General features: G+C 45.9%; 1 protein-coding gene across 2 annotated transcripts in view; it reads right to left on the bottom strand.

The window, feature by feature from the left end:
* The window catches only part of GLI3 (GLI family zinc finger 3), a 272,943-nt gene that overhangs the window by 102,364 nt on the left and 146,159 nt on the right, over nucleotides 1–24,420 (bottom strand). For both annotated transcript variants that reach the window (XM_045089532.1, XM_045089531.1), the window contains exon 4: nucleotides 12,799–12,904. In XM_045089532.1, coding sequence (XP_044945467.1) covers nucleotides 12,799–12,904 — 106 coding nt within the window. The remainder of the gene's footprint in view (nucleotides 1–12,798; nucleotides 12,905–24,420) is intronic.

Raw genomic sequence — 24,420 nt, forward strand, 5'->3', positions numbered from 1 at the left:
GAAAGTCTGTGGCCCACAGTTTACGGCCATTCCAGGGCTCCCGAAGACCAGACACCAACAGCTCAGTTCAAACCAGGCCCTACAAAGAAAGAAGCGGATCTCAAGGAACCAGAACCACACCTTGGCCCAGCTGTCTGGGGGTCCTCCCCAGTTCATGAAGGAAGAGCTTCTGTATGAAGAGGTATTGATAATGCATACAGTTTTCATCACAGATTGTTTAGGTTCAGTCATTTCTGACCAATTCTTGGGTCTCCGTTTGGGAAGTTCCACTTCAGTACTACTTCCAGACACGTGATCGAGAAATGCAGGCTCCCCGTTAGGGACGGCATTCCCCACCTGCCTGTTAGAGTCAAGACACTCATGAGTGAAAGACTGGATTCGTACAGAGCCCATGTTCACCCAATGGGCAAACAGATCCCTGGTGTAATTTTATTATTATTTTTTTAAGATTTATGTATTTTTTTGAGGTAGAGAGGGCACAGTAAGGGAGGGGGTAGGGGGAGAGGGAAAAACAGACTCCCCGAGGAGCAGAGAGACCCACGCCAACACGGGGCTCGATCCCAGGACCCCAGGATTGTGACCTGAACCAGAGGAAGATGCTTCACCAAATGAGCCATTCGGCTGCCCTTAGAATTTGGTTTTTAAGGGAGCTGAACTGAAGAGTGGTATCCCAGTGTTTCAGCATTACCCGTAATGGAGGTATAACTCACTAAACAAATGTTTAATCTTTATTAAGAAAAGTTTAAAAAAAGCGTAATTCGTAAGTCTGTTCACTGTTTGTCTGTCTCAGTCATGAACCATACTTCAGAAAATGACATACATTGCGCATAAGAAAAGATAATGGCCAAGATTAAGATATCTGAGTAATTTTTACTATTGCTGTTCATTACATCCGCACAGATGGAAATGCATTTTATGCAAATGATTATGAAATTCCTTCAAAATGTAAATTTAACTGAAAAGGCCTTAAGGAGCTCTCCGGCACTCCCCACGCAGGGCAATTTCTGTCACTGAAGAGGGCACGAATGCAGTGCCCTGAACTACCTCCTTCAACAGCCTCCCTTGCAGTGAAAGGAAGCCAAATGACCAGGAGAGTTCTTCAGTGATTTTAGACCTAGTGATGGTTCAACAGCGGCTAAGCTGAGACCCTGGAGTGACACGCCACCCTCTCACTAATGAGGCGCTCAGTGTCCTTAGGTCTCCCTGTGAGGGGCACTTAGTAAGCACCCTGCTTGGCAGAGACCCACAGCAGGTTGCACTGATGGACTAATCATACAGGCCAGAATCAAATGGGCTGGAAGAATCTGGAGACTTGTGGCTCCGAGGAATGTAATTCATGCAGAAAAGCGTTGTCAGAGCAAGGCCAGGGAACCTCGTGGGAAGAAAGCAAAATAAACAGTTCAACAAAGAAAACAAAGAAGGGCCAATAGCGTTTTCTGAAGCTTGAGTACACTGAGCTTTCAGTGGGGACCTCGGACAAAGGCCTCATCAAAGAACACCCTTGCAAAGCAAACAGACCAAGAAGGATGTTTCTTTCGGATACACTTGGCGGGGAAGGGGTAGACTCCACTTCTCAGGCTTTGCCATGCAGCTTCCACATACCTCCCTCCTCCCCACAAACAGAGAAGCAGCATACAACGATCACCCAAATAACCGAAAAGTCCGAGGTCTGCCTGGGTCAAAAGATGGGCAAAGGTGGGGAGATTAGCCCAAATTCCATATGATGCCACCTATCTTCTGACTGTTCTCCAGATCATAGGAAGTCCTTCACCAGGGCGTGAGCTGCCCAGCTTGACCCACACGGCCTGCAAGCCACCTTCTAGAGGATGAGGACAGGCTTGTGACACGCTCAAGGACTCCACATTGAAAATCCTATCGCAGGGACAGCAGGGGACATTCACAGCCAGATGACTCTCAGACTCAGGAGAGAAGCCTCCCACAGGCTTCGAGCGGCCTTTTACAGGAAGTCGGACCCCTGCTTCCAGCCCTCGCCCCCACCCTCCCCGATTTCCACGGGAATGCTGACTCAGACTGTCCCTCTCACAATACCCGTGACGACGTGTATCGCTGTGTCCTGAAATCCCAAGTCTGAGGTGACCAGATTTTGATCATTAAAACAAGATTAAAATACTACAGACTGACCTTCTTTTCCCTTCTTGATGACTTCCATTAAGACCGAAGATCATGTGAACTAATCCCAAGGACAAACTGAAACTACCACATGGAAAATGGACAGAAGTGAGCTCCATGTGTGTGCGTAATGCAGAATATATAGGCTATGTATGGGAAAACAATGAAGATACATAGAATCCTTACTTTAAATAAATAAATCCAAGGAGCATATTATGTAACATAAATAATATATTCCAATATATATGACTTGATCAATCCAGGTTTGAGAGGTAATGTTCACTTATCCAGATTTTTTCTGGGGAAACAGTACCATAAATGTTTTTTTCTCTTATGATTTTCTTAGTAACATTTTCTTTTTATTTTTTTTAGTAATATTTTCTTTTCTCTAGTTTACTTTATTGTGAGGATGCAGTATATAACCCATAAAACATAAAAAATATGCGTGAACCACTGACATTGTTGTTTAAGACTTCTGGTCAACCGCCCGCCAGTTAGTGATTAGGTTTTCAGGGAGCCAATGGTTATACACAGATTTTCTATTGCAGTGGGGGGGGCGGTCAGTGCCCTTCACCCCCACATTGTTCAAGGGCTAACTGTAATTCTAACATTCTGTTCCATTCCAGGCAAATATGACCTGAGAAAACTTTTAAAACCACAGCCCCATTTAGAACTTCCATAACCTTTGTTATGGATTGATGATTTTGAGTTTATGTCTGAAAACTTTCACTGGTGTGCACAGTTTATGTTGAAAACAATGCAGGCTGGGAATATGGGAATTTTGTTCTATGGGGGAGTTAGAGACTCCATTGAATAGAGGCGAGAAGCATTTTGGTAAGCCCGGAATGCTTTCTTTGGACTCTGTCTTAAACATGTAAATCATATTCATGCAACATGGTTGCTCGAATTTGCTTTGCAAATGAGGCAGATCACTTAACTGCCAGAGCCTCCCCCCCTGTTAGCCCCCCTATAATGGAGATGCTGTTCATTGCTGATGAACTTGGCAATATTTGGATCCTATTTGAATGTAGTGAGAAGAGGACCAGTGGTTCTCTGGTTAGGACCCAACTCATTCTCAGGTGGCAGGAGACACACATTAGACTTGTGAGGCACTGGGGATCACTCCATGTGCATTCTTCAGAGCTCTGACTGTGTGAGGGTGACAGAGTCTGGGGCCCAGGGAGGATGGGGCTCCGTAGGGACAGTTCACAGGTAAGACTAGTGACTAATGTTGCAGGGTTCTCAGAGGTGAACCTTTCAAAGAATTCCTTCAGTTGTGACTATACACATACACAGTGCATTTTGCTATTAGTTTTGATCGTCCAATGGGGACTCAATGTCCTACTCCCTTTGAGCAGTCCCAACCAAGAACTTTTTAAGGAATCTATAATCTCTCCGAAGCCACCTATGAAAGTTTCAAGTACCTATGACTTATAAACATGGGAGAGGCTACATAATCCAGAATATTAAGCGACTGGATTTCAGAGAATCTATGGGTTTCGACGACACACCTTTATTTTTCTTTCTTTACTGGCCATGCACTCTTATATCTCAAAGGCAGTTTCTGCCACCTCTAACCCTTTTCTCTATATCCTTTTCTTCCTCTGTGTGTGTGGAGAAAGTCAGAGACAGAAAGGAGGGGAGAGGCAGAGGTGCAGAGGAGAAGAGATCTAGCATGGCCCGTGACGCATTCTCAACAACACACTTAAACTATCGCCAGCTTAGCTAGGTGAGAGGGGGAGGGAAACACGGCTTCAGAAGCCATGGGACCAAGTTGTTAATTTTTACCCACGTGCAGTGCAATGATACCCATTAGGATTCTGATGTGTTTTCCACACCGAGACTAAAAATGGTCAGGATTTTGCTTTTCAGAGTTCTTCTCAATACGGTTATCTAATGACCGTGCTGCCCAGACACTGATCCTTTAGGACTCAGAGGACGAGCTTCCAAACTCACCGGGTCCTTGCTAATTCCTTTCAGCGTGCCCAGTTCCCTTGTGTCACCAAAGATGTGAAAATCTGGCTAATTTGTTACTTCGGATTCAGAAAGCGAGGGAGCAGGTTTCTGGAAACAAGTCTGCGACCATTTTAGTTTTTGATGTATGAGTTTCGCTGGGGGCAGGGACAAGGCGGGGGGTGCGGCAGTAACAAAAGGAAATGAATGACAGGCATGCCTGTGTCATGGGCCTTTGTTCCCCTGGGGAAAGGTCTGAAATGAACTCAGCGTGCCTTGCTACTATAGGAAATGGCAGCTCTTTGTTTAGTCGGAAAAAGCGGGTTCTGTTACCTAAGCGAAGGAGAGGGGACCCTGTAGGAAGGGCTGAAGGCCCCTTCCGATCGGTCGGCCGTCCTCCCATGGGACTCACCCGAGAAAGTGTCTTCTTCCCTTTGGGACAAATGCTGTGAGAGTTCAATGTTCTCAAACGCATAGGATGAAAAATAAATAAAACCATGCAGTAAATTTCTGTTTTCTTTGAAGCCGGGCTTAACATGAGTGGAAGCATTGTACTCAGAGAAAAAAGTCTGTTACAGTCCAGTACCCCCCAGGCCCCTGCAACAGGTTTGACAGCAGGCTCTATAGAGCTGGCAGCTTCCGGTTCAGTGACCGTGAATGCCTCCAGTCAATATCACTCCCGGACCTGACTGCTGAGCACAGCACAAAGAACACAGGAATTTTATCCAAGAAGCTGCCGCTCAGACTCCGTGAATATGCGCACGATAATTAGGGCCTGCTTTCTCCACAGCCGATGACCGAATTCAATATTCTAGTTATTAGAAATCCTGCGAAACAGAAATAAGAGTGATGCCGTTCGGGTAGACATGGTGTCGTGTTCACTTCTTAATGCAAAGGAAAGTGTGTCCCCGTTGGTCTGAATTTAAGCGGCCGGCCCGTGAGAGTTTTTGTAGTTGAGGAACTGAAACTCAGACCTGTTTTCATACTTGCACAAGGAACTGTGGCTATAGGCGGCCTAACGTTCTTGAAAATTAGGCGGGCTTGACATTTTTTCAGTGAAGCATGAGAAATGATAACCAAACAGTAAGAGTTATTTTCTTTTTTTGAACTGGACAGGATACGCAATGAAAAATGTTGGGATTAGCAGTAGGAAAGTCTAAAAGTTGGAAATACAGTGCCTGGCATTCACTTATTAAAAAAGAAAGAAAACTAAAGCAGAAAGAGGGGACAAAGAAGAGGGCTGGAAAGAAGGTGTTATTTTAGGTCAGGGTTGGCAATGTCTATCTTTCAGAGTTTACGGCCACATTCGGTCTGTCTCAGGTACCCAACTCAAGCAGGCCCTGGACTGCTAACGCCACCAGAGACAAGAGTAAACAAGGAGCGGTCATTGTGTTCCAATAAAACTTTATTCGCAATAACAGGCCACGGGTATACTAGGTTCACAGGCAGCATTTTGTCAAACTCCATCGACAGTCCTCACAGATGACCTCACTGATAAGAAGACGTCAGTGCTGGGAGGTGTTTGTAGTGAGGGAGCGAGCGGCGGGGCTCTGAGGGAAGAAGGTGCCGGGCAGACACGTGGCTTTCGTGTAATGGAGTTCACCGCTGTAATCACTATTAGTTACCCATGTTTTGATCCCTTCTTCTCAAAGGCACCCGTGAAGCACTGCCCCACAGGTACCAGGTTGAAACCTCCTCCCTCTGGCTGGATATGGACACCATCCAGTCATTTGGTCTCACAGATTAAACAGCAGCAAACACCGATGTGTCACTCATTTTGCTGACAATCGATAGGTTCATTAGGTCAGAAGGCTTTTCTTTTTTTTTAAAAATATTTTATTTATTTGATAAGGAGAGAGAGATCACAAATAGGCAGAGAGGCAGGCGGGTGAGGGTGGGGAAGCAGGCTCCCCGCTGAGCAGAGAGCCAAGATGTGGGGCTTGATCCCAGGACCCTGAGATCATGACCTGAGCCAAGGGCAGAGGTTCAATATAATGAGCAGCCAGGCAGCCCTGTCAGAAGGCTTTTCGTGGCCCTTCACGCTGCCATATTTCCCACCTCAGAAATCTGCGGAAGACACGGACAGCTGGTGACACGGAGAACTTCCTATCGGGTGTTGTGATGATGGTTTGTGCCACCCAGGAAGCACGAGCCAGCAAAGTGTGCAGCGCTGATTTTCACAAGTGTAGGATAAAAGTCAAGTGTAAGGAGGGACTGTCTGGGGGCATGGCTTACTCCCAAGCTGCGTAAATGCTGTGCGTGAGGCCTCCGTATCTTAAAATGAGGCTGGGTCATGACAGCTCTGTCTCAGCACTTCTCTAAATTTAACACAAGATAATTATGTCGTAAGTCTCCAAAATTGTGCCTCGTGGGCACCTAGGTGGCTCTGTGGGTTAAAGCCTCTGCCTTCCGCTCAGGTCATGATCCTAGGGTCCTGGGATTGAGCTCCACATCCGGCTTTCTGCTCAGCGGGGAGCCTGCTTCCCCTCCTCTCTTTCTGCCTGCTTCTCTGCCTACTTGTGATCTCTGTCTGTCAAATAAATAAATAAAATCTTAAAAAAATAAAATAAAATTGTGTCTCGCCCATGGTTAAATATTCACAAATGTCACAGGAAAGCTGTGGTCGGTGTGTATTTTCTCACATTGTGCTGTCTATTCATGTCTTTCCCCCCGCCAATCTTAGTTTTGAAATTTTGCTCTTTTTTTTAGGGTTTCCATGGAAGATCGCTAATTTCATTAACTTTATTTCTGCAGGAAAGGCCTGGGAACCAGTAATAAATGTCATAGAAGGTAACTCTGGCCTTTTACAACCAGTAACTGATTAAATATCAGGGCATCCGACATCGTGAGAGTTACTAGAATATAACCGTATTAACTTACTCAGGTTTTGACTTTGAGTTCTAAGTGTGCTAGACTTGTTGGCATAAAGATGACAGGCTCTGACTGCAGTAAACAAACAAAAACAAAGGACAGGTGTTGGCTGTGATCACACAGGGTCTTAAAAGAAACAGCCCCTTATCATTCCTGAAAGTAATACTGATTAAGGAGCCACTATGCGTAAGGTGTGGATTTGGCCCAGCAAATGCAAAAAAAAACCCACACAGATGGTCTTTGTACTCAAAAAATGCAATTACACATCTTTTGTATTCTTCTTCTTTTTTTTTTTTTTTTGGTGGTGGGGGAGAGTAGAGGGGGGCATGGACTGTTAGACTCTATTAGCTCTAGTCATTTGATGAGATCTGTCACTACCCTTTACCAGTCCTAATAAGGGTTATGGTAGAGCACTGAGGGGAAAAAGGGCCTTTCCTTTGTTGATTTTAAATGGTTCTCTTCAAATCGTCCAAACTGGGTAGGCCCCAGATACAAATACAAGGTTTTGTTCAATGTCTGTACTTTACTGAAAGGAATGAAAAGAACGAAACCACTATTCTGTGTCAGGGCCCGTCACAAAGTTTTAAGTAGGCAGCTAGACTGGAGGGTGCTTTTGAATATTTGTACATGAGCTCCAGACAGGTACGGTCCCTGGTACAGCACTGAAGGTGCTGAATTCGGGGAGGGAGAGAAGGAAGAAACGAGGGAAGGAAATGAGACAGCAGAACTGGCCAGCTACTTAGCCCTCCTTTGTCTAAGCTTTTACCGTAATGACATGTCTTTTCTTGGGCCTTTTCTTCCTGGAAAAAAATTTATTTATTCATGTACATACTTGCTACTTATCTTCCTGCTTTCCCCCCTAAGAGGCTGTCATAATCTTGGGACAAAGCCTTTTTTCCAGTGCCCTCGACCTCACTGCTAACATGAATGCCTGCTGGGCCTAGTGTCCTCCCCCTGGGGGCCAGGCTGTGGACCACTTTCAGTAGAAAGACCACCTCTTCTTAGGTGGGATCATTCCAGGGACTCGGGCAGCCCCGGAAAGAGTCACATTGACTCAAGCAAGAGAATAAAGAGCTGATAAATAAGACCGAAAAGGAGCTCTCACGTCCCTCAAGAGAGAAAAGGTACAGCTGGTTTTCTGGGACCAGTGATTGAAGTGGATGGGGAAGGGGTACAGCCCCATTCGCACCCCCAGCTCTAGACACCGGCTGCTCTCGCCTCTGCAGGCAAGAAGGTCTGTGGGGCTGGAACGATCCTAGCGGATTAGGAACCAAGGTTCCTGCTCTGAAAAATGAGTTGTGGAGTTCAGTAGGAAGCAAATGGACGGTCCGAAATTCGATTCATAGGGACCCATAAGTGAGAAAACTCTGGCTCACAAAAGTTGTAAGTACAAGATAGACATTTCTTCCAAGAGAAAATCCAGAATAAATGCCAAAAGTAAAGTTTTATCATTTGGGTTTCTAGTGACACTCTATGTCCAGTTTTTAAAAAAGGAGCATCGGGGCGCCTGGGTGGCTCAGTGGGTTAAGCCGCTGCCTTCGGCTCAGGTCATGATCTCAGAGTCCTCGGATCGAGTCCCGCATCGGGCTCTCTGCTCAGCAGAGAGCCTGCTTTCCTCTCTCTCTCTGCCTGCCTCTCCATCTACTTGTGATTTCTCTCTGTCAAATAAATAAATAAAATCTTTAAAAAAAATAAAAAAATAAAAAAGGAGCATCGTTCAACAATTTTGGACACTTAAAAATTAAAAAAAAAAAAATACCCACACTCAAGAATGCAGGAGGAAGATACTTCCTTCATGAGGACAGACATAGTCCCTATAACTGTTCTTTGAGGGAAGGGAGCGTGATATGGCAGTTGTCTAAATTTCCATGCGAAATCTGAAAACAAGCAGTAACTTTTAGCCTCAAGAGCATCGCGCACCCCATAGAACATAGTGATGCCTCCTGGAATTGTGCAGGGCTGCGGGCCTGAGGAGAACCACACAAGGCATGGGATATGGAGAAGACCAGGAAGGAAGAATCTACTCCATTCCGGATACACATTCAGCTTCTGTCGTGAAAGTTCCAGAAAAAATTTCAATCATCTCATAAAATGCTCTCACTGATATTTTTCCAAAACACTGCCCTTTTCCATATGATCTAAAAGAATGAGAACACATTCTCATTTATCGTTTGGGCAGAAGTCTTGGTGAAGTCAGTGGAGAGGAACTTTCAGGAGAAAAGGAGACATTTCCCACCTCCAGTGTTTCTTCATTTCCAAACTACTTGAATTAAATGAATATATTGCAGGAATCCTACATTTTTGAGGACAACCTTTCCCTGACAACTCAGAGAAAGAAGATGCTTACATTCTTCCATCCCACCTGTAAGGCGGTGAATTTAAAGTCATGATTTTGGACGAAGACAGGAAATACTGAGAAATTCTGCTATTATTTCCAGGAGTACTTAGACAATGTGAATCTCTATGCTCTGTCTCCGCTGCCTGACCGTGGACCCTGGGATAACGCCCCCAGAGAGAGGCAGGGTAAGCTAAAGGCACTGCTTTTCACAAGCTGGGTTCTGTAACACAAACGGACGCGTTTCCGTACATATTTATAAGGCTCGGTGGTTATTATTAGGCTGTAATTGTAGTTGTTCTAACACCTAATAAGCCATGGTTGAAAAAACAAAGGCAGGTTAATTTGTGATTTCCTCTACTCATTCAGAGGCAAATTAAGTGTCAAACAGCTAATACGGAACATATTTCATTTTATGAGATTTTAATTTAATTCTGCACCATATCGTTGATGCCTTAATATAGGGTGGTTTATCTAAAAAGAGGAGCAATTTATAAACCTCTTTCAACAGAATCTTTAATGATAGGATATGATAGCATAATTATCACAGCGCCTGCCATCCCTCCAAACAGAGATCTCCTGGTACTTCCATCATCAACACAAATCCTGTTTGCAAGAGACTTATAATTTCATTTTTAAAAGCTGGCGCCAGAAGGACAATTATGTGTACAAAATAATGAGAATATCCCCAAATTTTGTCTTGGTATAATTAAAAATGTTTATTCTACAAACTCTGTAAGCGCACTTGATCTCATTTTTTAGGAGACAATGACAGAATGAATGAGTATTTTGGAACCTGAGTTCCAAAACCTTAACCCTAAAGCCCTTTTACTTTTCCAGGATACTACTTCATCCCTCAGCAAAGGTGTCTAGATTTCAGCAACAAAGCCAACCTTGCCCAGATGACCCTCCGTTCTTAAAATGATCACAGGCATCTAAGGGTTCGTGGTCTAGCGAGGTAAGTGTTTCCCAGGCTTCCGTTGCCTTGAATGCTAACTCCCAGCATTTGCTCAGAGCTCTGTGCTCTGACTTCACTGAACTCCTCCTGCAATTCGGAGTCCGGGAAGGCAGAAAACTACCTTTGCAGGGGATGAAACCGACCCACGCAAAGGTATGTTACCATGTTTCCCGGAACAGGCGAGTGTAAGTAAAGCAAGCATGGGGGGTCTGGGGCTGTCCTGCTCATCCCGTGTCCCAGACGGACCGCCAAATGAGCAGGGGCGGTGACCAGTGGACAATAAACCACCAGGAAAGGGGACAGGCGCCACCGTGAAGCACACATCGGGTGTTCTGAGGAAAAGCCTCGGGGACTGCAGCGCAGATAACATCTGATTCAGGCCTTAAGGATGAGGCCATGCAGCAAGGGAGGGCCACCGAGGGCATCACGGAGAGAATGTTCTGTTATAAAGACACACGGGAGAGATGTGCCCTGGCCTCCCAGAGCCAAGCGCACAGACTTGGGGTCCCCACCCCGAACCCTGCCAGGACAAGCCGCCCTGGGTGGCCACAGACCCACCTTCTCACTACGCTCTGACTGCAGCAATGATGCTCCGTCCCAGAAGCCTCCAGGACTCTCCTGAGGGCCTCAGGATGGTCAGTGAGCCTGAATTATGAATTTAGCTCACTATCCGTTTAGGCAGCTAGAGATCCATTTAGTCAATTCTGTGAAAGTATCCAAAGGCGTGGCTGGAAAAGCAGGAAGTTCTAAAACCTATAAAATTCCCAGCTCAGCAGTCACACCTGAAATGCAACCTCCAACCCAAGGGATTTCCAAAGTTGACCTATCTTATCTTGTGCGCTTGAAGGCGCAGCAGTCAGGGCCCAGAATACAATGTGTGGCTAGACAAGGGCTTGCTATTATTATAGTCTGCCCAAGAACCAAGACTTGGGATTTTTATTGGTTAAATTCATATTTGAATTAATTACAAGGCAAACTATAATAAACCCATAGGAACAAGTTCATTGCATTATATAAACACCTTTTTTTTTTGAAGTTTCTCTATAATAAGATTTTTGAAAGTCTAAGGAATTCTGAAATTCCACAGAAAATCTGATTTAAATTACCACAGCACAGAGACTGGCGACTGGGAGGAATCAGCCACATGCATCTCCAAGGCTGGTCTGGCCCTTGCTGGCTCTGTACCACGGGGCAGAGCCTCGTCGAGGACCTTAGTGGGCCCATCTGTCCCGCAAAGCCTCCACTCCACAGGCCGAATTACATGGCGGGTTTCTGCCTGAATTTGGAATGTCCTTCCCTTTTTATATTGGGGCTTTTAATTGGCCTCACGGTTTCATCTGAGTGTATTTTTACCAGGCCTCGGAACCCTGTAAACACTTACTTGGATTCCAGTGAAAAGTCAAAGACTAAGTCACAAGTTTCTGTAGTCTCTCTATAAATACCCACTTCTCCTTTAATGCTCAAGCAAGTCTGCAACACAGATTTATGACTTACCTCCAGGCAAATCTGCTCTGAAATTACAATTCAATAATGGGGGATAGATCCAAAAAACTGTTGGTAAAATATTATATGTGTACTTGGGCATGTAGTTATGGCTGTTAATATCAATTAATTCTGTTCACAGAGGAGGACTTGTTTTAAAACAACTTCATTTTTCTTTGGCATATACGTAATTACACAGCTTAACTAATGGCCACGGAGATGCAATCCACCATCTAAATAACCAGCATTATTCTTCAAGTATTATTTGTGCGTCTCTAACGTCACTATCTCAGAATGAAGGGTGATTACCAGATCTGACTACATGTATACATCAAGGCCGTTAGGAAAGGGCGGCCCCTCCCAGACGCTGGGTCCAGTAATCACAGTTCCAGACGGTTCTCCAGCCGTGATGACAAGAAAATGCCATTTTAGGGTGGAAGTCCACTACTCTTTTTACCCCCAGCCTGGGTGAGATGATATTCGTTTCCGCACAACCCTCTGCTTTCTTTTCTAATGTACGTGACCACCATCCCTCTCTCCCTTTATCTTTGTGTAAATCACATGCTCGATCACGGGTGCCGTTAAGTTTGGGAGACATTTCCATCAGTCAAGTCCCTTTCGCTGTACACACTGAGGGGGCCCTGAAAATTCCCCATAAAAATTTCATGACAATTCGCTGTGATGGCTGGGGCAGGAAGGACTTCCGGGCGACTGGTCATGAAGGCATGAGGCCCTCAGACCCCATCTCCCCCAGTTACATATTCTGAGGGCTAATTTTCCACGAGACCTTGATTTTTTAATTTTGTATTTACAGCCCACAGAACACATGTCAGCAAAACACGGAGCGGATACGTGCCAGCCACCTAGGGAGATAGGCGTAACTTCGGGAAGCCACGGGGCTCTGCTCCAGTGAGCCCAGAAACAGACAGGCTTGCCGTATTTCAAAAGTAAATCTTAGAGTCCTATAGCATCTCCAAAGCCAGGAGCCACACTGTTAATGGAATGTCGTGAGACAGGAAGAGCGTGTGTTCTGTTCTGCTTTGGTAAAGGGTAAGGCTTTACTACTTACACATGTAGTGGAGGAATCGGGGACGGGTCATAGTGGTAACGGCCCTCGTGATGCCTCGCGTCGATCGGTACGGGAGGGTGGAACGCAGGAAAGAGATGAGAAGGGTCTGAAACAGAAAGAAAATCCAGCATGTATGAAAGGAATGCCCTGAAACAGAATCCCAACCCAGGCCCTGCACCGCTCTACTGCCTTTGCCACGCCGTGTCCATGTTCAAGAATCTGTGGGAGCACTCTTCCAAGTTCATTAGCAGGCCACCGGGGACCCCAGAAGTAAGACCAAGCACCTCGTACCTGTGCCTGAGGTCGTGGGGGCGAGGAATGCAGTGACGACCCACATGGAAAAGCGAGCAAGGGGGATAAGGCATGTCCCACCCTGAAGGAAGGGCTGAATGGAGCCACAAAAGCAAAAGGAACAGATTTCAAGAGACATAGTTCCTTTTGTAATTGTACTGTCTAGTGAAATTAAGACAAAGATGTAACACAAATATGAATTTTGTTTCTTTTTTTCTTTTTTTTTTTTTAAAGATTTTATTTATTTATTTATTTGACAGAGAGAGATCACAAGTAGGCGGAGAGGCAGGCAGAGAGAGAGGGAAGCAGGCTCCCCACTGAGCAGAGAGCCCGATGCGGGACTCGATCCCAGGACCCTGAGATCATGACCTGAGCTGAAGGCAGCGGCTTAACCCACTGAGCCACCCAGGCGCCCATGAATTTTGTTTCTTTCATATCCATGATGCTTTCTAAAGGAAAGAGCCTTTTCAAAAGTCCCTGCTGGAATCCATGAGTCTATGTACACATGCGTATGCACTCCCATATAGGTGTATGCTACACACACACACACACACACACACACAACCACAATTTGAACATTTAAACACACACTCCCCTCCTTCCTGTCCTGGGTCAGGCCTCCACAGTCCTGACACAGGACGAGGGCAGGAAATCTACAGGTTGGCCAGAAAAATGGGCTAACCCAGCTGGAAGAGGTTTGTGGACCCTCTCACACTGACAGGGGGAGGCTGGGAGCAAAGCAAGCCCCACAGCCCTGACATTCACCTTGAACCCAGACCGGCCTCCTTCTTGTCCGGCTCAGGCTGGTTTTAGTGTTTCCTGGGTCCTGAAGCCCAGCTCCTCGACTCCCAGTGATTACAATACCTTAAGCAGATGGTCTCTGACAAATGCGAACATCAGTTTATTTATTTATTTTCTAAATAGTAATTGACCACAGACACTGAAGAGAATTTTTCCCTATTGTATCATGAGAAGCTTGGCTGATCCTAAGTCTCCCCCCACAAGTTTTTCAAGAAGCAAAGTGACAGAGCGAAGGTGTGTCTCCAGGGCCCTTGTCCTTGTGTTTCAGCACGTACACTGAGGTCTCCTTCAAATATTACCTTCCACATGTGCACAAAGCCATCCTGCTGCTATTGCCTGAAAACAGTCCCAGGGACTGATGTGCACAGCAAAGGGGCCTCAGGAGGAATTCCAGCATTTTCTGAAGATGTGAAGGTTTTGCCTAGACCTGAGAACAGGCTCTGAGTTGTGTATGCAGGAAGTGACATGGAACCTCTAGGTGGGGGGTGAGGGGCTGTTCCAAACACAGACCAGGTGTGACCCACACCCCGCGCCGTGTCTAAGTGGGGTGTGTGTGTGTGTGTGTGTGTGTGTGTGAATTCAGGTATTTTTCCTCTTTCTCTCTATACATTTCTCTTTCTCCTAAATTTTCTTCAGCAAGCATCTTTGAGAATGTCAACACAACCACTTTTTTTTAAAAAACTGGGAAATCTTACTTCCCTTGTCTGAACTTTGCCCTTGCTGCCTTCCTCTGAGAAGCAACCAGTAAGATTATGAGGAGAATAAGATAAAATAAGACCAAAAAACTACAGACACACTGTTGACAGAACTGAGGTGTCGCCCAAAGCTATGGTCCCACCGCATGTGGAACCTTTCTTGGAAAACCCCTGGGACTGGGAGAAGAATGTTCTAACACAAAGGCTTCCTGACTATCCAGGGCTTGTTGTAGGATAAAGGGGGGAGGGAGTGGCCAACAGGGAGGTGAGGAATCATCGTGGGGCCATGCTACTGTCACTGTGAGTTCACCAAGAACAGCCATGCTGGAGACTGAATGGGTAAGGGATTTCCAAACATGTCACACCTTGCCACACCGCATACTGTATAAATTCCACACACCAAAAATTCAATTCTATTTTAAGTGCACTGCTTAGGACTTAATATTAAAGAAAGTTGGAGTTACTCATCCGAAATGCAAATCTTGATGGCTGGCGTGCTAAGTTTGAGAGTTGATAGGGCCCTGCTGTCAAATGCAGTGCAGGAGCCTCGCATCAGTCATCATGGGAAGCCAAAATGTCCAATTTCACTTAACCATCTTCAATGAAGATTATTCTTCCCTCTTAAAACAACCTACAATTGAATGGAGTCATCTTTGTCACGAGTTTGTAAGTCTGACACACATTCAGTAAATAGTTCCTGATTTCGAACTTTGAACTGGGACTCAGTGCATCGGGTTTGAGTCCAGGGTGAGGAAGACGCCCCCAGAAGTGGGGGTGGTCCTTTCAGTGGTCGCTACTCAGGTCAACATGCTTGCCTCCCATGGACTTCAAACTTAGCTCCCGTCCTCTGCTCTTGGAAATCAGAGAAATAAGGCTACAGCATTGCGTTTCAGTGAAGCATTCATAAAATCTGACCTGCCACCTAGGGGTTTCTCTGACACCTTTTCCAGAACCGTTTTGAAGGACGTTGTGACAAGTACATCAGAGTTGGAAGATCTTTTCACATCTTCCCTTCTAGGCTCTTGGCTGTGGTCTGTGTGATTAAATTCTCTCCACCAGGTAAGTGGGTGTCAACCATATCAGACTTTCTCTATGTGGGTTCAACGATGAATTACGACAAGGCACAAATCCACATTTTTCATATACACAGGGCTCAAAATGTGTGAATTTATTCCCTGCTCAGGATCTGTCTCCTGTCATCCAGGAAGTAACACCCCTTCTTACCATCTGAGTTTTGATGATGAAGTTGTCCTAATTGTCTGCACACAAAGACCAACCTGTTGATTCTATCAAATCAAGTGTGTACCCAAGCAGCATAAAATCTCCTCCCCCAAAAAACCTGGAGGGTTGCTGCGGACATTTAAAAGGCACCACCATGCATAGACAATGAATCTTAGAACATGGAAAAAATTATGATAAAATTTTTTTTTAAAGTCATTAAAAAAAAAAAAGGCACCACTGACTTTTCATTTTTTAACAAGAAGATATTTTAACAAGATTTTATTTCACTCTTATTCTCGCCCTTTCTCCTTTCAGAATGAAAGAGAAAATGACCAAGCACGGCAAAACCATTTGAGAGGGAAAGGGAAGACACAATTATTGGGACATTCGTAGTCCCTCTTCCCTGTTGAGTCTGGAGTCCTGTGAGCCTAAGAGTTCATTCTGACTGAGAGTATGTGTTTATTTATGTCCTAAGGAAATCTGCGGATTCTGCAGTCTGGAATTAGGGTAAATAAAGAACAAAAATTAATGGGACTGAAGGGCGCCTAAGTGACTCTGTCGGTTAAGCATCTCCCTTGGCTCAGGTCATGATCCCGGGGATCAAGCCCAGCATCGGGCTCCCTCTCTCGCTGTGTCTTTATCTGTCAAATAAATAAATAAAATCTTTTAAAAATAATTAATGGGACTGATCTGATCTGAACACATGCATCCAGTCTTAATTTAAGCATTTTTCTGTTTCTATTGGCTTCCCTCTTGACGTAGCCTAAATTAAGTTCTCTTGGACTCACGGCATCTGTGCAAACAGCTATTCCTGGTGCACCCATGGTCAGTGGAGACCACGGCTCTGGAGGTACCTTCCAGAACAAACACCCTGCAACACCCCTCCTCCAATTCGAGACATGCCTGAGCTCAGTGTTACAGTGTAAAGGATGGGGGGGGCGTATGGTCCTGTCCCATCCCATCTGTGGCATCGTGTGGCACGAACCCTCACACATTTCTCAAACCTGAGAAAAGTTCCCAAATCCTCCAACTCTGGGTGCTTCCGTTTTGCACCTTGGCCTGTCATTTGTATGGGGACGATCGACAGCATCTCCCATCATGGGCCCAAGAAGATATCCAAGAAAACCCATGCGAAAGGAACAGACCCGTGTTGCCAGCAGCAACCAGAATTATCCTGCTCGCAGGTGATTACACGGGAGCAGCAGGGGCAGGGGCGGGGGGTCATAATTCAAGGGGCTGCACGGTAAGATCCCCGCTCCGCAGCCCTCTCCCACTCGGGCCCTTGACAAAACACCACATGATAGCTTTTCTGAAGCCAGGCGAAAACTGCTGAAGCAGAAGGAAGTGCCACCAAACCTGGCTACCTCCTATTTATCATACAATTTCCTGACTGATGGGTCCACAAACCAGCTGCTAAGTGCTGTGTACTCTACTGTCAGCAAACTAACAGGCTAAATGGAAGACAGGGAGAATAATGTGCAGAACCGGGGGAATCAATTTTACTGAGGGAATTAAAATTCTACCAGGTTGGGGTGGGGGGGGCTGAGGGGCCCCGGTAAGCAGTCAACTGTACACGCTTATGGTTGCAAAGATGATTTATTGCATACTTGCAAGAGGCTTGACTATTAGACCAAATTCCTCTTATGTGAAACCGAGATTTGAGGAGGGCGTATTATCCGAGTCTTCCGTGGAACAGTCTTTAACCCCATAAATATGTAATTGGCTTGACACGTGTTTAAATTGAAATGCATAGTAAAAATATTTGCGCTGGGTGTAGTTGTCAGTATTCGATTTCATGCTGGCTGTCATCAGTCTCCACGTGAAGCGTCTCATTAGGAATGAGAGGCATTGATTTCTAGGTCTCTTCCCAACAGCCTGGGTTGATCACAAGACCTGTAGCCGGAGAAGGACACTTGCAGATTTAGGTTGGGTTGTGTCTTTCTCCCAAGAAATGATTTTGGTACCCTCGGGCTAGAAGATCCCTTCGATGTCACTCTGGAAAATTGTCTTGTAAGGTAGGAAATTTCCACATAAACATTGCAGATTCAAAAAGAGAGATCAAAGTTGGCTCACTTCGTGCCCTAAAGGGGTAGAATTCACAGAGGGTACCTGAGGGGCCAAAAATACCCAGGAAACCGCATAGGTACAGAGCCCCGGAGAGCCCACTGCCCAGGTTCTCTGGGCTTATTTAAATACTGAAGTCGTCTGTGCACTCACTTTAGAACTTATTCGAGACCAGAACTAGAGATTATTTTTCCTGTCACAAATTCACTCAACTGCCTGTCATCAGCAGAATTATTAAAATCCCATGTGCCCAACAGCCACTGTGCCAGAACCAAGATAATCCCTGGGTGACTGCTGAATGAGAGGTCTGAAACTGGAGAAAGGGAGAGAGAGAGAGACCCTTTCCCCCTTCAGGGAGAGGGTGAGGGTCACCGGGTTCTTATCTCTGCCTCTTCCACCTTGGGCATCTCCAGTCTTTACTTTGGTCCCCATGGGACGTTTGCCAGGGCTCAGTGGCCTGAGGGAGACATCACCCAGTGGACTGACTTAAACACCCAGCGGACCCCACAGCGCATGAGGTATCTTCTTCATGGTCTCACACACATGTGGCACACAACTGGAAACATCATCAGAGTGCTATTCACATTTATAATACCCTCTGTAGCATGGTGCAAGTTTTTAGAAACTGGTTCTAATATACTCTAAAAATCTATAGATGTCTTGCTCTTAAAAACTAAGATTAATTATTTTGTTACTTTCTACCATGGCAGGAGCCTTACTTGGAAAAAAATGTGCTATGGGAGGGATCTGCGAACTATTGCCTGCGGGGGCTACTGTTTGTAAATAAAGTTTTATTAAAAGACATATGTGCTCTTCTGCTTACAAGCTGCTTATGTCTGCTTCCACAGTACAGCAACAGAGGTGACTAGTTATGACCGAGAACACACAGCCCACAGAGTCTGACATATTTACTGCCTGGCCTTTTACAGAAAACTATTTGATGAATCCTGCATGTCCTAGAGCCCACAATAAAGTAATTTTCTGAAATTCTTACCTTTCAGAAAAAACGCCCACAGATTTTTTTCTTTCCTATCCACACAGTTTTTGAGTGATAGCACAATGTATGAAGTACTTAATACAAATCTGTGTCACTGAAAAATATCTTTGGAGAAGTGTCCATACTAATCATCATTCTGAAAAGGGATACTTATCCTGTGACTTTAGCAAAATCCATCCTAAACAGATTCGAAGATAGGCATGTTGATAGATGAAGTTGCCTATAAATTTAGCAAATACTGGCAGTAGTCATTTAACACTTGTAAATTTAAGTTTCCTTATAAATTAAGTAAAATAGACACAAAGTTTCATAGAAAGTGAATTCTTTTTTTTAAAGATTTTATTTATTTATTTGAGAGAGAGCATAAGCGGGAGGCAGGTGGGTAGAGGGAGAGGGACAAGCAGACTCTTGAGCAGGGAGCCTGATGTGGAGTTCGATCCCAGGACCTGGAGATCATGACCTGAGCCAAAGGCAGACACTTAACCCACTGAGCACCCAGGTGCCCCCACAGAGAGCTAATTAACAACAAAAAATATACTCTTTCTAAACCCCAGACAATTTTATTTCTGGCAACTATCCAACATTCCGGAACCCCTATGTGTAAATTTCTGTGGGCATTCCCCACTACTCAAACAGCTATCTTTCTATCATTTCTTCCATGTAAGCACATAGGCATATGATATTAATTAGTATTTTAGACCTAAATGTAACCCAGCACTACAGTCTGGTCAGACTATGACCCATGTTCCTTAACAAACATAATTATGCATTTCCACAAGAAAATGACAACTAGCCCCTTGCCTTTACCACCTCGAATGTGTCATGGGTAGTAAACAAACAACTGATCTCTCCCCTTTTTGGTTCCTTCTAACTTCCTTCATCAGCAAGCCTTTGCACACTTCTCTCAGCTACAAATCTCATCTGCTACATCCTCAGTGGTGGAAAAGACCACATCTACCTATGGGCAACCAAAGGACTCCTTCTCTCCAGTCTTTGGAATGTATCTTGCCTATGATCCCATACATGCACATCTGTGACGTTTTTGTTGTTTCTAGTTTTCCTGCCAGGATAGGCAAGAAAAAGTAAACAGAAGAGAAGGCAGCACAGAGAAATGAGAGAAGGGTCACAGCTATTCTATCTAAACTGCCGAGTTCTGTGGGGGAAATCACGTGACAACATAGAAGGAATCACCACATTTCATTCACTTTGGAATATACTAATGGTGTATTTCCAGTGACAATAAGTAAGCTTGTAAATTAAAAGATGGGAATTGATTACTTATCACAAAGCCTTATATCAATGACCACTTTTTGGTACAGCACGACTCAAAAGTCAAATTCACAGCTCCAAAAATAGGCAGTAGGATTCTTAAGGCCGATAAAATGAAAGCGGAGGATGAAATGTTTGCAGGAAAAGTGTTTGATATCTGGGATCTAACTACAGAGGTCTTCGAGGCAACAACGGCTTCGAAAGTTACCTGGTTTACTTAGTAAGCCAAAAATTAATCAACAAAAGTAATGTCTTAGAAGTTGTACCCTAGTGCTCGCTTCGTATACTAGAAGTTGTATCCTATCCAACATAAATCTACTCAAAAAAGAGTTCCCCAGCACTTTTTCAGGTTGCAAAATTAGCAGAAGCTGGCAGTGAAATGTGATAGCCAAGGAATACAAGGCTTTATATTTTATAAAACTCATACACATTTCCTCATGGGATGCCCTTGGCAACCCCAAGAATCATTTCCAAAGCTTTATTATTATCCCCTTGAGTCTTGTTTCTCTTTGTTTCCTATTATCATGACAATCTGGAGAGTTAAGAAGGGAAACTTTCACTATCTGCTCAGAAAATTAAGTGATCTACCCAGGGCTGCAGAAAACTAAGGCCTTATGACCCAAGATGGTGCCCTCCCTATTGTGCGGGCAGAGCAGGCTGGAGGTGGCAGGATTCTAGTCACCAAGAGGCCCCACTGGAGTCTCGGTCCTACTTCTGAAGCAGGAGGCAGGAGGAGCCCCAGCCCGCCGTGGACAGAGACTGACAGGGCTGACACTGGGAGCTTCGGGGAGCTCAGCTGTGTCTGTGGAGTCCACCGGCACATAGTGAGTCCACTCAGCCAAGTCCACGGGAGAAATATTTTGATGGCCATGGAAAACCAGCAGTGACCTCAAGGGTGTGCTGGTGGCCGGCTCTGCACCAAGGAGAAATAAATGAGGCACCTATTCATTTAGCTTAATCCCAGACAAGAGACTAGGGAAGAGTAGATTTGGCGGACACGTGGTGGCTTGGTCAGGTGAGTGTCTGGGTGTTGATTTCAGCCTGGGTCACAATCGCAGGGTCCTGGGACAGACCCCCACTCCAGGCTCCACGTTCAGTGGGGAATCTGGGTGGGATTCTCCCTCTTCCTTTGCCCCTTCCCCAATCACGCTCTCACTCTCTTAAGTAATTCGATCTTCAACTAAAAAGAGAGACTTTTCGGGGTGCCTGGGTGGCTCAGTCATTAAGCGTGTGCTTTTGGCCCAGGTCATGATCCCAGGGTCCTGGGATCGAGCCCCGAATTGAGCTCCCTGCTCCATGGGAAACTAGCTTCTCCCTCTCCTACTCTCCCTGCTTGTGTTCTCTCTCTCTCTGTCTCTTTTTGTCAAATAAATAGATAAATAAAATCGGTTTGTTTGTTTGTTTGTTTTTAATATTTTATTTATTTATTTGACAGACAGAGATCACAAGTAGGCAGAGAGGCAGGCAGAGAGAGAGGAGGAAGCAGGCCGCCTGCTGAGCATAGAGCCCAACGCAGGGCTCCATCCCAGGACCCTGGGATCTGACCTGAGCTGAAGGTAGAGGCCTCAACTCACTGAGCCACCCAGGTGCCCCAATAAAATCTTCAAAAAAAGAAAAAAAGACTTTTCATTCTCCCCTCTTTAAACTCCACTGTCCGCCCCATTTCCAGTTTCCATTCAGTAACCAAAGGTCTTTTTAGGTTTATCTCATTATCAGTAATTAATAATAATAGAAACAGTCACGAGTAGGAGTACTTTAATACACGTCAGGTACTGTGCTAAGTCTTTTGGACTCATGGCCTCACTTAACTCTCCCTATGACTCTGGGAGCAGGCATGATGAGTACACCTGTTCACTGAGACGAGAGCACCGGTGACGGCCCTCGTGCCCGCAAATGCAGGAGAGCACAGCACAGCCAGTGTCTCCCACACTCCGAAGCCAGCCCTCCGAGGCTCTTCCGAGGCTCCCAGGGTTTAAGCTTTCTATCATTTCTTATCTAAACTGCATTCTCCAGACTTGTATTCTTGTCACTTAGGCCACGTCCCTCCCTGCTCCCCAAGCCTGCAGTGGAAGGACCACCTTTCCGATCCAACACAACCTCCGATGGACAGCCAAGGCCCCCAACCGCCAGGCCGTGTCCCCACACCAGCCCTCCGGTGCACAGCCGTTCATCGTTTCTGGGGTCGTCCCCTCAGGGGAGAATGAACTCCTTCCTTCTCAACTCTTCCTCTGTCTTCGAGATTCACGCAAATGCCACCTGTTCCGTCAAGCTTTCCCAGGGACCCAGAGGGAACGCTTGCTCCTTCTTCCCTTCTCCATCATTTGGGTTGTGTGAGAGCATCATGGACGACCTGTGCAACGCGGTCCGCACCTCCACGTGCTCCCGCATCTTCACTTCCACCACTAGACTCTAGGCTCTCAGAGGGCCCTGGTGTTCCTCCCCAAGCGCTCTCCCTCGGATGAGTATCAGATGACTCAAGACCAAGCTGTAAGCCCAGCTGGGGGAGATGAACAGCCATAAAGAAGACGGGTGCTTACTTTGTTCTGCAATCATGCCAAGCGTCCCTGTCTTGGCACATTGTCAGATCAGGACTGTCGACTTTCTGTCCCAGGCCCAGAAGAGGTGCACCTGTCCTTGTAGGGACCCACTAAATGTTTACTACAGTAGAGGTGAAGGGTGTAGGGAAGACTAGGAAGGAAACTGAGGCCACAGTATGGCGGCAGTGGACCAGGCCAGTCTCCCATGCCGGTGTTGCAGGACACGCATGGGGCCTGTCCCAAGAGGTCCCGGCACATGCTGGGCCACATCAGAGCTCTGTCTCCCCATCCATCCCTGCGAGGTTGCCTGCTGCCTGCCACATGGCCAGTCACTTCCCCTGGGCATGCGAAGCCATCATCCATACCCACCCCGCTGCCCCCCAGCCTGGGGAAGACAATGGGGGGCGATCAGCAATAATGTCCCCACACTGGACCTTTTCCAAGACTCCGAATGCCCTTTCCCGCCAAGAAGATGTTGACGCTTCAGTGAATTCAGGATACTTGAGTGGGCTAACACCCATATGGAAAAAGCTTTTTGACACAAAAGGTTGGAGGTCAAAAGTTTAAAAGCTCAGGACACAAATGCCAGGGGCCCCTTCGCCCACACTCTCCCTCTTTTTGTCAATGGCATCAAAGGCCCTGGCCTGTTCTTAATGCTATTATTGTTACGCCTCTGGAATCCATTGAAATTCCAGCACATTTATTGCACACCGGGAACCCTGAAAGGCTCCACTTTCCTGTCCCTTAAACCCTGGCTTCTCACTGTCTATGAAGCCTCCTGAAGCAGGAACACACAAAGCTCTTAAGAAAAGAGTTTATTTTAAGGGCTCCTTTCACCACGGTCCTATACTAAAGCCCACAATGTGATTGCCGTGCAAGGGTGAGCAAGGAAGTCCAAGAGAACGGGGAGAAACCGCTGCTATTAGGGTATATAAAAAAAATAAATAAATCTCCGTCACATTTTTTGGCTCAGGAGAATGTAAGAACTAAACCGTTCTTCGTTTGTCTTATATTACACTTTTCTCTCCAATCCTGTATTAGCTACTAGGCCCGTGTTTTTCACACATGCATCCAAACACATTGACCATGTTAACATAGATCAAATGGCATCACTGGCGGGAAACGTCTTTCTGCTTAAGAACAGGGCTCTAATGCCCAGATACAGCATTTGAACTTAACGTCATTCCCCATCTGTAATGATGGATGTGACCAGAGAGTGGAAATTCTCAATGCCTGAGACTTCCCCTGGTCCATTACTAAAGCTAAACTTATCAAAACCTGAGCTCATCATCTCACGGATAGTTTGGACCTGGAAAGGATATCAGTCAAAGTAAAAAAAAAAAAAAAAAATCAAAACCTATTTAAGCTCAATCATACTATTAGACCTGAACTGCCCCTCCACCCTTCCTGGGGCGCTGGCCATCTGCAGGGCCAGCCATCAGTCCCCTGATGAACAGGGACGTTGAACTTACCTGCTCCCTCACTGTCCATGCACAGCCCCCACGCTGCAGGCCTGACAGAAGGGAAGGCCCTCTGAGGTCCGTCGGGCGTCCTTAGTTGACCATGCAAATTCCAGCGTGGGCTGGAAAGCCCAGAGCTGCCACATGTGCATTCAGAACAACTCCGAGGTCCACGCTCCCAAATTCACGCTGGGACTTCCTCTCTTGCTGGCTGCCCCCTTCCCTTTTGCCACCATCTCATCTGACTTCCTCTGGATTCTTAGCCTAATTCCTTTTGGGTGCCAAAT

This window comes from Mustela putorius, unplaced genomic scaffold (assembly GCF_011764305.1).
Source record: "Mustela putorius furo isolate JIRA1106 unplaced genomic scaffold, ASM1176430v1.1 tig00003845_pilon_pilon_pilon, whole genome shotgun sequence".
Lineage (NCBI taxonomy): Eukaryota > Metazoa > Chordata > Mammalia > Carnivora > Mustelidae > Mustela > Mustela putorius.